Source organism: Sparus aurata, chromosome 23 (genome assembly GCF_900880675.1).
Source record: "Sparus aurata chromosome 23, fSpaAur1.1, whole genome shotgun sequence".
Classification (NCBI taxonomy): Eukaryota; Metazoa; Chordata; class Actinopteri; order Spariformes; family Sparidae; genus Sparus; species Sparus aurata.
Window position 1 is genome coordinate 8,564,223 of NC_044209.1, and position 16,891 is coordinate 8,581,113.

The 16,891-nt window shown below is 41.8% G+C and overlaps 2 protein-coding genes across 4 annotated transcripts in view; one reads left to right on the top strand and one right to left on the bottom strand.

Moving 5' to 3' along the window:
* LOC115576070 (caspase recruitment domain-containing protein 10) overlaps nt 1–1,827 on the bottom strand; it is a 23,897-nt gene extending 22,070 nt beyond the window's left edge. For both annotated transcript variants that reach the window (XM_030408566.1, XM_030408565.1), the window contains exon 1: nt 1,415–1,827. The gene's annotated coding sequence lies outside the window, so the exon portion shown is untranslated. The remainder of the gene's footprint in view (nt 1–1,414) is intronic.
* cdc42ep1b (CDC42 effector protein (Rho GTPase binding) 1b) lies at nt 549–13,140 on the top strand. Of its 2 annotated transcripts, none has more exons than XM_030408567.1 (4): nt 549–755; nt 5,574–6,252; nt 7,163–7,704; nt 11,215–13,140. In XM_030408567.1, exons 3-4 carry the CDS (start codon nt 7,257–7,259, stop codon nt 11,850–11,852), a joined length of 1,086 nt encoding a protein of 361 aa, XP_030264427.1. In that variant the 5' UTR covers nt 549–755; nt 5,574–6,252; nt 7,163–7,256; the 3' UTR covers nt 11,853–13,140. The 2 variants fall into 2 exon arrangements, with proteins under 2 accessions (XP_030264427.1, XP_030264428.1); XM_030408568.1 differs by having other exon boundaries at nt 5,574–6,099.
* The last annotated feature ends 3,751 nt before the right edge of the window (nt 13,141–16,891 follow it).

Genomic DNA, 16,891 nt, shown 5'->3' on the forward strand with positions numbered 1-16,891 from the left:
CATGCAGAACATTTGTCTAAGGCGATGGGACAGAGAGGACCCGAGGTCAAGACCCGATGAGTTCAGGCATTAGGAGGCTCCTCACACACACACACACACACACTGAATATAGTAAGAAATGAAAGCATGTGCAGATATCTATATTTAGCCAGAAGCACAAGCACGCACTGACAGGACAGTGTGGGAAGAGTCACAGCGGTGTATTTCTGCAGCCGTTGGTGGTGTCTGTCTTTATCACACCGGCTCCTCTGAGGACCTCAAACTAACATGTTATTGTTATTCTATTCTTTTCACTTTTCTTCATGTGCTCTTTTGTCTTTTAGCCTGCATGTGTCTTCATTCTTGCTCAAATGTAACGTTTAACATGACAGGACACATGGCTGTTGTAAGTCATGCCCTCTTATGTTCTACAAACCTCTTAGGAACCTCTTAAATGGTACTTCAAGACTTTTTAAAGAGTCGATTCTGACTAGTATGGAGATGCCCCTGAGTCCACCCACCACCTCTTCACTAGCCTACCTCTCCTCCTCCTCCTCCTCCTCCTCCTCTCCATCTCTTTCCAGTCCACTTGTCGTCAGCAGCAGCAGCAGCAGCAGCACAGAGCCGCTGCCCCGCTGCGGTGAACACATTGCAAAGTTCATGTCCAGGCGGAAACATACTGTGCAGACCGCAGACCGAACAGGTCGACAGAGAGAAGAGAGGAGGCGGGGAAGCTATCTCTTCGCGAAAGGACTGCGCTCTGACTGTAATTTAAGGTAAGACGATTTTTGAAAGTTTGTGTGTCGTGTTGCGTTCTGGACACTACCATGGGTAACGTGAACTCCACAGAAAGCAGCAAGTCGTGCACAGTCTAAATTTATTCCAGTCATTTTGGCTTTCTCTGAGATGACGTCCGGGTGCATGTCCATGCGTTAAAGGAGAGAGCAGTGAGAGCAGTGTCCACCTCCAGCCGGTCTCTCACAAGATCACTACAGTATCATCTATAGCCCCCGTGTGCGTCCGACAACGTTGTTGTCACCTACTGTACGCCTTTATGGCCTATACTATGCATCTCCAAATGTATAGACTGCACTTTTTGATAAAAAAAACAGTATGCTACCTCTCAGTCAGCTGGTTACATGATTTTTTTCGTGTTTCTCTTTGTCATTACAGTCATTCAGACAAAATTATGCAATCAAATCATGGAAGCTATAAGCACTTATATGTTATAAACTTGCCTGAATGCAGATGAGCAGCAATGTATGCCAATACTAAGGAAAACTATGTCAAGAGGAAGGGTCTCGATTGGACAACTTATGCAAATGCTTCTATTGAATATTCAGCCTGAGGCAGATCCTGCCCAAGAGTTTGCGATGGTGCCACAGTTAAAGGGTGAATTCAACCTAAAATGGAAATTCAATCATCCTTTACTCACCCCCCTGCCGATGGAGAGTCGGGTGAAGTTTCATAGTCCACAAAACAAAACAGTGTTGCTGCATTCTCCTAGACAGCTGAAGCAGATGGGGACTTGTTTAAAAATGTGAAATGGCTCCATACAACTCATCTGGCATAATCAAAGTCTCTGGAAGAGAGTATGACTGACTTTCCATGTTTGAGTGAACTTATCCTCTTACTTCACTAGTGCTTACATTGATATTAAGTCCTCCTCTATGCATCACTCCCCTTGAGTTCAGTGATGATTTGTGTTTTCATGTATTGGCAGAACTTTGTATTAAAATGTGAAGGCCAACATTCGGCTCCACACGGCTGAGTACCATGAACCGCAGCTTGGTTCTAAATGAGGAGGTGAAACTATATGTTGGGTGAAAACTACCAAAATCAGTTGGTCACTCCGCCTCTCCTGTGGAACCATCGAACAACTGCGCTAGAGTTGTGCCAGATCTCAGATCAGTGGGTTGGCAGCCTGCCAGGGAGGTGGCGTCACGGTTAGAGAGACTGCCTGTTAACCAATCCGAACATCTGGCCCGCCTTTAGCAAGACAATCCGCGGCAGAGTAGTGGACACTGACACTTTGTTGCCTGGAGAATGACGATTTAGGGCCGAAACAATGTATGTGCGTAGTGATGGGTTTACTGAGCGATTTCAAATGTTTTACATGATTGTGATGATGCAACATGAAGGCAGCGTAAACATATGAGTGCTCACGATGGAAATGGCAGCCACGGTCATTCAGTTTACCCTGCCACATACTTTAAACAAGACTTTGGATTGAGAGACTGAGAGTTCCTCTAAACGGCCTCTTAAACCGTGCCTCTCGGTTTGTGTTTGCTGTGTGGAAGTTTGGAGAGGCAACATTTCCTTATGCTCTTTGTTCTTTTTGCTATTCATTGCTATTGAAATGGAATGAGATGTGTTTGCACTTCTCTGTTGCTTTGGCCTCATTTCCCCCTGTGCTCTGTTGTCCCATACATCAAATAAAGAATTCATGAAAGCAGTGGCAGGAGTGCAACCTGGCCATAAAGATTGATTTGGTTGCTTAGCCTCCTGTTGTTTTGTTAACGTTTTATTTGAAGTCTTTGTGCGCTGTAAAAGAAGTCTTGAACTAAAGCTGAAGAGGTCCAATGTGCAGGGGATTCTTATCTCAAATGTTTCTTCTTGTGAGTTATTTTGTTGATTCTGCAGTGCATGGAGGGAAAACTGTGAGAGGAAAGTGAGCAGGAAGTTCATTTAGTTGTCACATTACTCAGATATGACACATACGTCACATCACACATTTGATGTATCAATGCGGTCAGATAAGATACAAGACTCTTAAGTATCAGAATTGTCAGGAGAGCCACTGGGGTTGCAGGGGGATGAACAAGATATTAAGATATTATTGATTACTTACAAAGCCCGGAGAGGCTATTCATTAGATTGCTTAATGGTTTATGTCCCTTCAAATGTTATGGATATGTAGCCTCTGGGAGGGCACATCAGAATCATTTAATATGGGCTCACTGTATATATATTCCAAACAAATTCACTCAATGTCCAACCTATGCCCTTGCTTGAGTGTATGCAGTGTATGCAGAGAGCCATACAGACACCCTCACCATAAGGACCTGGCAGGCCTTCGAGTGTATTGCCACGTTGCAGCGGTAGGTCCTTGTAAACTGAGCGCATGTTGTATTTCGGAGCCATGCGTAATGGTCAGGGTGTTCTGACCTCAACCACAGTTTGCTGCTGGCGCTGTGCTGTAAATGGGCCATGGCCCGCCGGTCCAGTGGAAGAAGGCAACCTCAGAGCTGACCCACTGCGACACAGCCCTGTGTGTGCGTAAGTACAAGCGCACAGACGAAATCTCTCTCTGAGACACAGTGACGGAACGGTCCATCAAACGTCACCAGGGCCGTTTTTCTGCAGTTTGTGGCCCCGTGGTACCAGATGTCTGACTAACACGGTAAATCTGCTTGCAGCGACAGGGTGACAGAGAAGGGAAACATGTTTGGTAGTGTGTGTGTGTGTGTGTGTGTATGTGTTTGTGACAGAGGGAAAAAAAGAGAGATAAAAGACAGCAAGATTTATTGGAAAAATGTTTCTAAACTAGAAGTTTGGAGGGGAAAACATGTAAAGACAGGAGGTAAAAATGTGTTTCTCATCAGCATCCTCAGATCCTTTATTTGATGGCCATAATAGATGGCGTCCGGTCCTGCTCTGCCCGTCGCACGCTGTTCCCATTAAACCTTCCGACCCCCCCACATCTGCCTCTGCCTCTGCAATCAGTCAGGCAGCTAACGCAAAACAGCCTTGTTTATGGACATGTGCAGGTACAATTTACGGATAATTAACACGTTTAGCCAATCTAAATGCCTCAGTGTGTGTTTTCGAATGAGGTCAATTTCCTGAATATAGTTCCTGAAGTGAAATTTCTGTGCCGGTATAACACTTTATTGGACATGAAGGGATCTGAGCTGAGCTGATTTCTTTGATAACAAAGCCACGAAGCAAGAGGAAAACAGTACAAAAGGTTGATATTTGGGTAAGAGAAATTGGAAACTATTTTAAGCAGGAAAAACATGTTAAATCAGGCACCGGATGACGGACACACCACATCAAAATACCAGACAGAAGAAAGACAACAAAACAACCAGTTGGAGATAACAGGTATTTTGTCAATCTGGGAAAAAACGTTGAACTCCGGTTTTGATTTGATTTGTTTTTTTCCAACTTCTTCAGTGGATGTCTGTCTCCCTTGCTAATGTTTATCTGCCTCTCACCTTCTCGTGCCCCACAGTCCTTAATCGCTGCCTTAAGCTAAATGTCACTGAGCTGTGGGATCAGGGGTGGTCAGGCACCGGCTACAATCCATCCTCCCCTCCTCCTCTTCCTGAATGGTCACTCGAAAAATTGTAACTCCCTCTGGCTCACCCATGCTTCCATCGTATCCCCCCTCGTTCCCTTTATTCTAGGTTGCAGACGGGAAGGGCTGCCTGTGATGGCCACCCTTGAACATTTGCCCTGTTGGAAACTGGGATTAGTTAAAGATTTAGGGAAGGTAATCAGTGACCGGCCAGAGCGGCACCACACCTTGCTAAAGTAGTTATGTCACAGGTCCAGATTGGCCTGGCAGCAGCATCGGCTAGTAACTCCTGTGACATTAATCCAAAACTGGCTGAGGTCACGTGTTTGGAGCTTATCAGTGCCTCCTTTTGCCCTGGAGTCCTTTTCTTCAGCAGACAAGAGGAAAGTTCTCGGATTGTCCCCAGGAAAAATATAAACACAGACACACACAGGAGGTTGGAGGTTGTGGGAGAAAATGTAAATCTCTGAAGGGGCGAACTTGTGGTATTAATGCTGTGTATAAATCTGTTGGACAGACCTGGTGTGGACAAGGGCTCTTGCTTTTATGTCATGCCACATTAAAATTGTTATTTTTCATTAGGTTAAATGGATTCCCTCTAGCCTAAATATCACGTTAGAAACATCAGTTGCCGTCCATAAAACATCTTTAACATGAACTGCCACTCCAAGTGATTATAATATAAATTAGTCAGTCAATTATTTTACCGATGAAATGATGAATTGTTTAAAATGTCAAGAAAAGTCCCCAGCATTCAAGTTCAGGGTCTGTCCTCCTTCTTCAGAAGAGATGGTGACAACGACTGGAAAAAAAGCAGAAAAATCCTCAAATATGGGAGACAGCAAATGTTTGGCATCTGTGCTTCAAGACAGATATCTTTCAAGAAAAGATAGTCAATCGATTATTAAATTAGTTGATGATTTAGTATAGCTCAATCTTCGAAAATGTATATGATTATAACTTTAATAAAATGCTGCTGACTCTGGAGAGTATAACAAAAGTGCTTGTACAGAAATAGTAATTAGTCACACGTGTCAGAAAGTACACAAAAGACTTTCAGTGTTCCCACTGCACTCAGGTTTTATTTGTTCAGTTCCGTCCCTGAACAAATTCTTGAGAACCCGCTCACTTCTCAGGCAACAGAGAGAGAGAGAGAAAACACCCCCAGAAACAGTCAATCCAATGTCTTAGTTGCCTGACACATTTATGTGAGCCTCAGAGCCCATGCTTTAGTCTTTGGTCCAGTGTGTAACTCACACCTCTCCCCTTGTCTCCCTGTCTGTTCTCTTAGCCGGCGTCAAGCGAACTGAATGAAAACACAGAAGCCCCCCTGCCATCGGAAACCATCAAAGGACTAAGTGGATTGAAGAAGGCAGAGAGCAAGTGAGGGAGTCAGAGAGGGAGGGAAGACAGGAGGGATTAGCAGCTAATCCAGCGAACGGACAATCCCGGAGGAGCCTTATCTTTCTTTCACGATGATGCAGACAAAACAATAGCTGGGTTACGCCACCTTACTTTATTGCCCTTTTCAAGAAAGAATCTCCCTCCTTCTTCCGTTGCACTGATGGACTAAAAGTTTGGCTTCTTGCATGCAGAAGGACCAGGGAGCAGAGGACAAAGAAGCGGGGCAACAGGCCTGTTGACAGGATGTCTCGCGGACGGTGTGGTGCCACACATGGATAAACCTCTTTAGCAGGAGACGGTGCGTGGCAGTGGACCCCCCTCGCCCTCTGTGCTTGGAGTTTGTGGAAGACAACACAAGATCCGCTCTGAGGTCGGGATCTGGTGAACACACAAGCTAAAAGGATTCCCTGCCAGTAAGCAACAGAGTGGTGACACTTCTTTTTCTACACTCAGCTGGGTGTTTCATGAATTACTTTTCTAATAGGGGCAGGACTACAGAAATGTATTAAAGGATTCTGAAGCTACAAGGAGAAGGCAAGAGAAATGTACATCATCATCACTATTCAGTAAGTGAGGGGACGATCATCACTGCTTGGGGATGGTGCATGCAACGTGGGTAGGATGCTACAGTAAGGTTAAGGTCAGGTACTAATCCTGGTAGGTTAACATGCAACCTAAATGATAATGAGAAGGGGCGCCACCGTCTGGTAGAAATCAGCCTATCAAATGACTCAATCCAGTTACATTTCCTAAAAAGAGTTATTCATATATTCATCAAGTGTCAGGCGTGCTTGTCCAGTCTCAATTTGTCTTTTAAAATTCTGCTACTTGTAAGCTTCTTTTACCTTTTGGATGAAAGGCAAATTAAGACCAAACATGGTGATAAGACCCTCAGTGTTATGAACAGAATGTAAACACCAGTCTGTTTCTTTACTGACAGTTTTGAAGTACAAACCAGCTGAGTTGTTTGGCTGGAATCACATCTCGGTGTATTTGCAGTTGCGGCTGGCCTTCGTATTTCTAAACTGTCATTGACTGAACCAACTCTGAATACGGATCCAGCCAGGCCCAAACTCTCCAACCACATGAGCCGTGGTCACCAGAGGAAACAAAATATGACCTTGTAATTCATCTTGTCTGTTATTTTGTCATGACTGAAAGTGACTGTTGTGCAGGGGAAGCGAGCCGAGCGTTTAGGTCATTTTGGACGGACGCCGCAGCAATAGCTGTGCACGAGAGAGGGAGGGTGAAAGAGGAGATGTAAACGGGGACTTGACTGACTCTACATCCATACTGGCATCTTTCAGCGTAGACCCAAAAGGAAAACGTGGGCAGACAGTGGATGAATAGTTGGCTCAGGCCGTGTGGAGAATGGATTATACACACATTCTCTGCCGACCGAACAACCGCATATTTGTGATTTCTGTTCTCACTGTCCTGGAATTTTAATTTTCTTTTTTCTCTCTGGTTTTACAGTGGACCCTAACTGGAATTTAAACTTGACTGACATGTAATAAGAGCTGAGACACTCATTCATCTTGAAGAGAAACTGCACAGCTTTTCTGCCACCATGAGTATGGGAAAACTGCCAGGAATTAAGGGCCTTGTGTCTGGCTCTCAGGGGAAACGTCGTTTCAAAAGCGAGCTCTCCGTGGACATGATCAGCCCGCCGATGGGTGACTTCCGACATACCATGCACGTCGGCCGTGGCGGGGAAGTGTTCGGGGACACTTCCTTTCTAAGCAACTACGGGGGCGCCAGGGAGCCAGGAAGTCCAGACTCATCAAACAGCTCCAAGACAACAGGGTTCTTCACGCGCACCTTTCGGCACGTGCGGAAGACCTCTGTGCCGCGGAGGGACTCCCGTGACTTGTCATCCCCGCCACCAGACATCTCACCCATCATCAAGAACGCCATCTCCCTGCCCCAGCTGAACATGGACTCCCCCAATGGGTGCCTGGAGAGGGGCCTGTTCCCCAGCTCTGTCAGCTCAACAGACGACTCGCTCTACACATATGGTGAGATAGTATACAGATAATCACTTTCCACGTTTTATGTAAAGCAACTTAGGAGCAATATTAGCTAGATTCAAAGTGAGTGGAGAAAATGAGTGGTCTTAGAAAAGTGAAGCGAAGAGCGGTCATACTCATAATGGGATACGATGCAACAGCTGCACTGGCGCAGATTTATTCACAGCAAATCAACTCCAATGTGTACGCGTTTGTGTCAACTTCCAAACTGGCAGACTTCCATGACATGCTGGGCTAAATCAATGAAAGGAGTTTGGCCAAAGAAAGCATAGTCTGACATGTTAACTCAGTGAGCACAGCTGGAAGATTTCCTACAGATACTACAGGACGGATCTTACATTAGTTTTAAGTTTCTTGTGATTCTAAAAGAATGTACACAAACTTTTATTTGATGGTACATGAGTGGTCCTTTAGCACCAAATCTCAGATTTGACCTCAATTTTGTTCCATTGCATAATATATGTAGAGGTTGTCTTAAAACTTTGGATAACAAAGACTACAACATGTGTAACAAAGACTACAACATGTGAGCTTCAGCGAAACAATATAAACAATTAGTTTCTGTGTGTGAAAGGAACAAAATGTAATTTAATTACACATGAGTTACTGTCTTCAGTGTTAAGCAGCTGCCAAACAAAATCTGTCTACACGATTCAGGCTGACAGATGACGAACGTTTTATTCAGGTTTAGTCGCGTTCGCCATCTTCCCTCCTCACTCTCTGACTTGCTCAGAGATGTAATAGCGACAGGTGGCCAAATGAAACACACCGTCAATGAAATGACAGATTTCTCTAGGTTTGAACAAAAAGAAATTGTCTTTTTTTAGACATTTTAATGGAGAAATGTTGCATATTATATCTGTAATATAAAGTAATTTACTACAAAAAAGAGCCCCACTTGGTAAGTTCATATTCATTGGTTAGAGGATCAGAGCATCACTGTCATTTTTGAGTCTGATGTGAAACGTGAACATCCTGGAAGACAGACGCAGTAAGAATGTTGTCTCTTTGCTGTTGTCGTCTTCAGATTACAGTTAATTCAGATAAAGTGATCAGCAGAAAGCTCCTTAAAGGGCCCGAAACCCAGACAGAAGGATCAAAGGGCTGAAGTCGAGTGCTGGAGCAGCACTGCATTACTCACCATGAATTACAAAGAAAAGCACAAACCCAGTGGTGTGCTATATAATTACAGTTGCAGTTTTCACTAGTCACTCTCCGACAGACCAAGCAGCATACAAAGCTGCTGAACTGACTCGGACTACACAGCACTCTAAATGTCAGTGAACACACAAACAGAGAGGATGAAGTCGCCCTCTCCCTTTCAACATCGTACCCGCATTCCTCCAAGACACCCAGCAAACGAACGGGCTTCTCCTGAGTCATCTGGAATCACCTTGGCAACACCTGTACACAATTAGGTCTACAAACACAAACACACACAGCTGGTGTGAGAGAAAGAAAGATACTTTGAGGGCATTTCCTGTCATCTCTATGTGCATGTGTCACGGCCTGAATGCACACTATAAACACAGCATTCATTATACTGTATCTGCTGACCAATCAGAGCTTATCAGGCAGCAGCGTGCAGAGCCAGGACTGGAAAGCCCCTCTCCATCTCCAGATTCCTTACACAGTTCCTAAGGAATTTGCTCAAACGTAGTGATGTGGAGCTGGCATAGAGAGTCAGTGAACTGAAAGATGATGTGAGCCTTTTGTCATGAGTGTGTTTGTCAGTTTGTCTTCCATGTCATTTTTTCCATATAGTTCTCCTTTACATGAATTCATTGTTATTAAAGACAAGCCCACCACTATTGAAAAAACAATGTCAGTTATCCAAAACTAGGTATACTGGAGGTACAAAGTGGGTATTAAAAGACTAAAAGACAACCCTTCTTATCATCGTCTTTTTCTAACTTATAAAACGCAATTACACTGGTAGGTAGACAATAATTAAACATTAACTTAATGCTCTTATAGCTTCAGAAAAAAATCAAACAAACAAACAAATATAAAAACAAGAACAAAACAGGACCAAAAAGGTGTGGGCTGAAGCCTCAGCTTATTACACCGACCCTTTCTGGGATTTCTGAAAGAGCTTTACCAACTTCCAAGGTAGATGGAGAAGGAAAAAAGTCTGAAGAGGAAATAAACTTCACTGGTGTTATACAGAACAGTTTTATTATTGGACTAACATGTTTCAGCTTGTGGTCTTTATCAGGGTCTTTGCTGGACTCCCATCATTAAACACCATGATGATTTCTGGTTTCCGTTCACTTTATGTTCACTCCTTTCCATCCCTGTTCAGTGGCATCACACTGCTTCTTCTATCTCCTCCTGTTCTGTTCTGTCTGTCAGTTTGTAATGTTAAGTCCATCTAGCAGACAGAAACCTGTCTGTCCCTGCAGTGAAGTGTCAGCAGTGTGTTGTTGGGTTGTTACATACTGCCACCCTGTGATGAAACAACTGAATTGCTGGACGTACAGTAACTCTGTAGCTCATACTTTTTAAACTTCCTTTTTCAATACAAACTGTGAATTCTATGGTTTCCAGCCAGGTGTAATGTGTTTCTGCTTATAAAAAAGGATTCATTAATAAATGATACATTTAATAGTTAATTACACTTAAGTAAATACTGGAAATAGTTTATGAATTCTGGGTTGTTCTTCTACAAACATGATCTCGACGGCCACAATAAAGTTGCAACTGATTATAAACCTTTATATTGCTAAATGAATAGTTTACAAATGAGGGTTATTACAAAGTGATATCAATCATTTCTGCTACTTCTGTTTTAGTTTTTAATAAAGTCAGATATTTTGTTACACAAAAAGTGACTTCTAGTTGAAAATGTAAAGTCATGACATAAAAACATATTTAATTCAAATATATCCTACATTGATGTTATTTTAGTAATCTGTTTATTTTTTTTCTGTAAAAACTGGTCAAATTAAGTTGTAGCAAGTAAAAAAGTTTCTCTACGATGATTACTCTAATTTCTTTTTCAAATGTATCTGTATTTCTTTTGGTCAGGATCATTTGTTTAAACATGTATTGTTGTAATACTACTTTTGACCGCAAGAGGGGGAAGTGCACCACTACTCCATGTTCTAAACAGGTACATTTCTCTGTGCCCTTTAAATTTAAGTTACGTTATTGTGTGTTAGCAGTATGTCACATAACTTATATGATTTGTTTAGTGGTGCGTGTAGAACTCAAAACTCCCCTGAAAGAAAACATGAATGCTTTAAACCTTATTCAGAAAAGGGTGCACTTCAGCCTCTTGTAGCTGAAATGAGTATAGCAGAGATAAAAAATGACCGCCCAAAATGTTAACCTGCCAAAATGTTCACAGATGAAACCAACAATTAAAAGATAAAAAAAAACAAAATGTTTTTCAGGGTTTTCATACAACTGTAAGAGTGTATCTGAGATGTTTTATTTATGTCATGTCATCATTTCAGTGGCTTCAGTGTGTTTTCTTCTTGTGTCTGTCTGCAGGTCTGCAGTCTGGTTTCGTCACTCTGCCCCGCCTCTCTCGTCTTGATAGACAGTTTCAAGATGGAGACACCCGGAAGGGGTCTCTACCAGACAGCAGTGGTATCACACTGACACGCTCTGACTCCCTCACCTCGTTCACTGTAGACCTCGGCCCTTCTCTCATGTCTGAGGTGCTGAGCTTGATTGACAACCCCAGCTGCCTTCACATGTCCAATCACAGCCAGGCAGCAGGTGAGAAAGAGGAAGGAGAGGAAGAGGAAGAAGATGACGACGGCTCTCTAACAGAGACGCCTGTGCAGAGCCCTGTGGTGACTTCACCCAGCTCTTCTGTGGGTAGCAGGTCATGTAGCAGGAACATGAACAACAGGGGTCGCTCATGTAGCTCTGACAGGACAGAGCAGGAGGAGGAGAGGTCACTGAGTACACCTGATGTAAGCAGTGGATCTCCTCAGAGAGCAGAGCCTGCAATGGAGGCAGAGAGGTTCCAGAGAGCAGCTGACGTTCTGTGTCGTCATTATGGTGGAGGGTCCTTCACAAAGAGAACGAGCGTCGACAACAACACCACCTCTCCTGCTCTTTCCCACAGCTGCAAAACACCATATGCCTTTTCTGAAGAGGAAGAAGAGATCAAAGTCTAGATGTTGAAACTCCATCTGACAGAGGACAGAAACTTTATTGATGCAATTAAACTATAAAAACTTTGCACTGACCTGAGATCTGGGCTGTTTCTGGTCAAAGAGGCTGAACATTTTGCGATATTTTGTTGTTCCTCTATAAAAAAAAATCACATGCACCTACATGACAGCATCTCTTGTTGTCATGACAAACTATTAATGAAATAGTTGTAATTTAATCAGTAATACTGAATAGTGTATCAAGTTTGTTCTAACTGCATTAATGATACTCATAACAGTTGACTGAATAAATTGGGAAACTTTGAACTTTTGAATGGACTGATTTTTCTATTTTTCCACTCTGTTTATTATCACTCACTACATCACCACGATGTTCAACAGCTAAATGTATTTTACATTATTAGAGATATTTTGTCAAAAAGTCAGTTTTTGAGGTGAAACTGAAATTTGAGCATTACTGTTTTATAACAATTGTCATAAAACTTCTGTTTATAGTAAACAAATGAACAGTGATCAGGAATGATATGTTTTAAAACTAAGACAGACGTGCAATTACGTGAAGTCTTCATGCACCTCCAGCATGTTTATAGGATTGTTTATCAAGCTTTTATCATAAGTTAAGATTTTTCTAAAATGATGTGGCTGGTGTAATAAAGGCCTGATTTCCATTATGCTTTGTTTTTTTGTTTTTTTTTCAGAACATTTAAATTTTACATCAAATTCTCTCAACAGCTGTTAAAATGCGTAAATAAATAACTTACTTTAATTTGGCCTGAAATAAAATTCAAGGACATTTCTGTCAACTCTGTCAACACGCCATGTCCCAAATGTGAAATTAAGTTCAGGAAACTGTCACATGAATGACAACTCAGTAAACTCTCATTCCCTTGAGAGTCATTGAGCCTGTACACAATGACTAACCTGTGAGCAAACAACTGCCTGATGTGAACGCCCAAATGCCAAAACACTAATATGGATCCTGATGAGCAAACAAGTCTTTGTTCAGTTTGTTGAGATAAACAAAATGTTTGAGTCATTTTATTTGACATCAATATGAAAATGATATCTGAATTTCTTCCATTATGATGAGAAATGTCCATTAGCTGATCATTAAAGAGGTCAACCATGACAACCAAAAAAGAAAACTAAATATTCAAGGCAGAACTTGCTGATGGTGGTCTGTATCTTCTGTATAAGTAAATGGATCTTTTTTTTCATTATAATCCTGAAAGAAAGAATAGTGATGTAGATCATCCATCACAATTTAAATAAAATATTTTTTTTTGCATGCTAATATCAACTTGATTTACTGTAATCAATACTTAAAGCATGACACTACACTTCACAATCAAACATTAAACTCTTACACAATTACAGTTGGTGTCCTCAAAGTTTTTGCAATCTCCTTGAAAAATATTTACTACTTTCTATAAAACTAAACCTTCTACCTCCTTTTATCTGGTTATCTCGTAGCTTGCGACCCTAGAGGTCATGTGTTTATTTGTCTGTTTTTAATATCCCTCTTTTACCTGTGAGTATGAGTGTGTGTGTGTGTGAGATTGGTTGCAGGTGTGTCTGGTTGTAGGTTGCCCCATGGAGCTGATTGGCTGCTTTCCTGGAGTCATGGGTTTAAAGGCCGGCTCCTCTCCAGTTCCTGTGGGCTCTCCTCTGCTGTTCCAGACTACCAGCATTTGTGTGATTGTGGAACAACTATGTTTGAATAAAAACTTTGTTAAAAACGTTCGCTGCTGGTGGTGTTTGGGGAACAGGAAGAGGGGAGTCTCATTTTCTTGTTACGCCAGGGTTTCCCCTAGGCCCTGGTCGTAACAATTGGGGGCTCGTCCGGGATCTGAATGTCCATGAGGTGAGGTAGATGTGGTTTGGTTTGGTTTAGTTTGTTTGTGTAAGTGGCCTTTAGTTAAGTGTAGTGGTCATCTCTTTTGTTAAGTTGTTGCTGCATGTTGTGTTTCTGACTGAGCACCCTAACCAGAAAGCTGCCGGGCATTTTCAAGGATTTGCCATGTTTGTTATTTTGCCTTTCTTATTTTTGGTGGTAATCCTGGGTGGGGGTACGCTTCAGTGATTCGCAGTTGACTAGATTCCTGGTCTTCGGTGATTCACTGAGTTCAGCGTTTAAAGACGCCTCGAGCTCGGCACGCCACTGAAGACTAGCTAGGTGAGTTAGCCACCTTTTATAGGCAGGTAAAGTTGGGGTGTCTCTGCAGTTTGTTTCCCTTCGTTTTATACTTTGCACAGCAACATGGTTTTGTGTGAGATGGCTGCTTTTGTGTTGGTCACGTTGTGATGTGTGGCCCTAATTAATACTTGTGTGCAGTAACTTTTTGTGACCTTTTGGTTGTGGTAACTGGACTCCACTTTTGTTGGGTCACTTGTGGTTGCAGCTTAAGTGTAAGCTGGCAACATTTTTGTGTAGTGGTGACTACAGAGTGATGCCTTTTGTGTGTGGTTGTTGCAGTCCATTTTTGGTGTGGTCACAGGTGTTACTGATTTAGTGTATTAATTGGTGTGATTGGGATGGCGTCACTCAGTGGATCTTGAGTGGTGGATGTGGCTTTCCAGTTTGTCTGGTCACTTTTGTCTCTTTTTGTAACACTCCTTTTACAGTAACGTGTGGTTGGAGATCACAAGGTGTCCATTTTGGGTGTGGTAGCGGCAGTTCACTTTTGTTGGGTCACTTGTGGTTGCAGCTTAGGTGTAAGCTGGCAACATTTGTGTGTAGTGTTGACTATACAGTGATGCCTTTTTGTGTGGTGGCTGTTGCACTCCACTGTGTTGGGCACCTGTTGTGGTTTTTGGTGTGTCTGTTACCACAGTTGGTGCATTTGCTTTTTGTGTTCTCTCCTCATGGTGGTGGCCATTTTGTTTGTGGGAGTGGCACCCATCAATAAGGTTTTGGGTCCTGTTTTTATGTAGATTGGTTTTAAGAGGGAACAGACTTGTGATTGCTCAACACCCGATTGCAATAACTTGAATGAACATTTCTTTATGGGAGAAATGTTCAGTTTTAAGGGGGGAGGTGTTACGACCCTAGAGGTCATGTGTTTATTTGTCTGTTTTTAATATCCCTCTTTTACCTGTGAGTATGAGTGTGTGTGTGTGTGTGTGTGTGTGAGATTGGTTGCAGGTGTGTCTGGTTGTAGGTTGCCCCATGGAGCTGATTGGCTGCTTTCCTGGAGTCATGGGTTTAAAGGCCGGCTCCTCTCCAGTTCCTGTGGGCTCTCCTCTGCTGTTCCAGACTACCAGCATTTGTGTGATTGTGGAACAACTATGTTTGAATAAAAACTTTGTTAAAAACGTTCGCTGCTGGTGGTGTTTGGGGAACAGGAAGAGGGGAGTCTCATTTTCTTGTTACGCCAGGGTTTCCCCTAGGCCCTGGTCGTAACACTCTGCAAAACCAAAACTCATAAGATAAAGTATGATGAGATAAAGCTATATGATCCCCAGTGGGGATGTGGCATGTTGATTGTTGCAGCAGCACAAAGACTGAAATAAGTACAGATAAGTAAAGTTTAATTAATTATAGTAAAATAAAGTTAGAAAAGAAAACATAGTAGACAAAAACATGCAGGAGCATTTGGAGAAAAAAGATAAGGCAGAGGGCCATAGTAGCTCACAAAATATGGGTGTAAATTCAGTGTTGAAAAACTATCCAAATATCACAGTGGAGCAAAAGTGAAGACGTGTCAAAATATTACATTGGTAAATTTCTGGACTTTTTCTGGCAATAAATGTACTTCAGCATCAAAAGTTTTGGTAAGAGTAATAAATACATATATTTAGATGTTAGGGTTATAAATACTGTATACTATAGGGGGACCTATTATTGACCTGTACAACATGCTGTTGTCATGTAAGATCTTTGAAGTCATAGACACCCTAACCTCAACAGAATACATACTGTTTAGCCAATTGAAATCAAATTGGACTGAGTAATACCAATACAATATGTATAAAAAGTACAACATACAGACAATAATTGTGAATGAATTATTGTTAAAATAGTATTACCCTCTAAATATTGTATTATCTTGGAAATCCAAATACGGCTATAAACTAACAGCAGTTTAGACTTTAAGCATATCCTAAATATTGAATGTAAACGGATCATGCAACATGCAGCGTCATGATTCTAACAATCCAGCTACTAACTGTAAACATCAGACAAACATGGTGCACTAGAATACAACATTTCCTATTATTAAGTCTCATCTGGTAAAAGAAGCAGTGCAGCACATCTACATTAGAACTTTCAATTAATTGATTTATATTTTTGCTATCAGGACAGTGGAACACAACAGTCACATACAGTATTATCATGTCATTTAGTTGTAATGGCAAACATGTTGGCAAACAGTTACATGGAGAATCTTTTTTTTGTCGTGTTTCTGGCCATTTGATGAATGTAAGTCCAGCATTTGCTCTACTTTCAGCTCTGGTTTGGTTTCCATCAACTCCTGAGGGAAATATTTGTCTCTTTAGCTGCTAAATGTTTCATTTTGTCTACGAGCTGGTCGCTAACTGTATCTGTTTGGTGTTGGTCAGGGAGTGTACAGTGTGTTTAGAGCTTTGTACAGTGAAAATATCCTTCTACTGCAAGTTTTTTGGCTTTAAAAAACAAAACATCAAGCTAAATACTAAAGGACCATTCATTGTGGGTTTGTCAGTGACACATGATAAGTTGTTAAACTGTCAATATGAAATTTATATTTATAAGTGCTGCTCCAACACTGAAAAATAGATAAATCCTTATAGAGGCTACAACTTTGCAAACTGCAAATGTTCACTGTTGAAAGAGCACTGAACATTGTGTGCTTTGTTAATGGTTCATTTAATGGTATCAGTATTGTGTCACTGGGATTTGGGGAAATGTTGGAGTTGGTGCTGAACTGCTTTCACTTTTAAAAAAAAAAACTGGTTTAGATTCAAGATTCAAGATTCAAAGTGTTTATTGTCATATGCACAGTAAATAAACATGTTCCTCTGTACAATGAAATTCTTCCTTTGCTGTCTACAGAATGCCA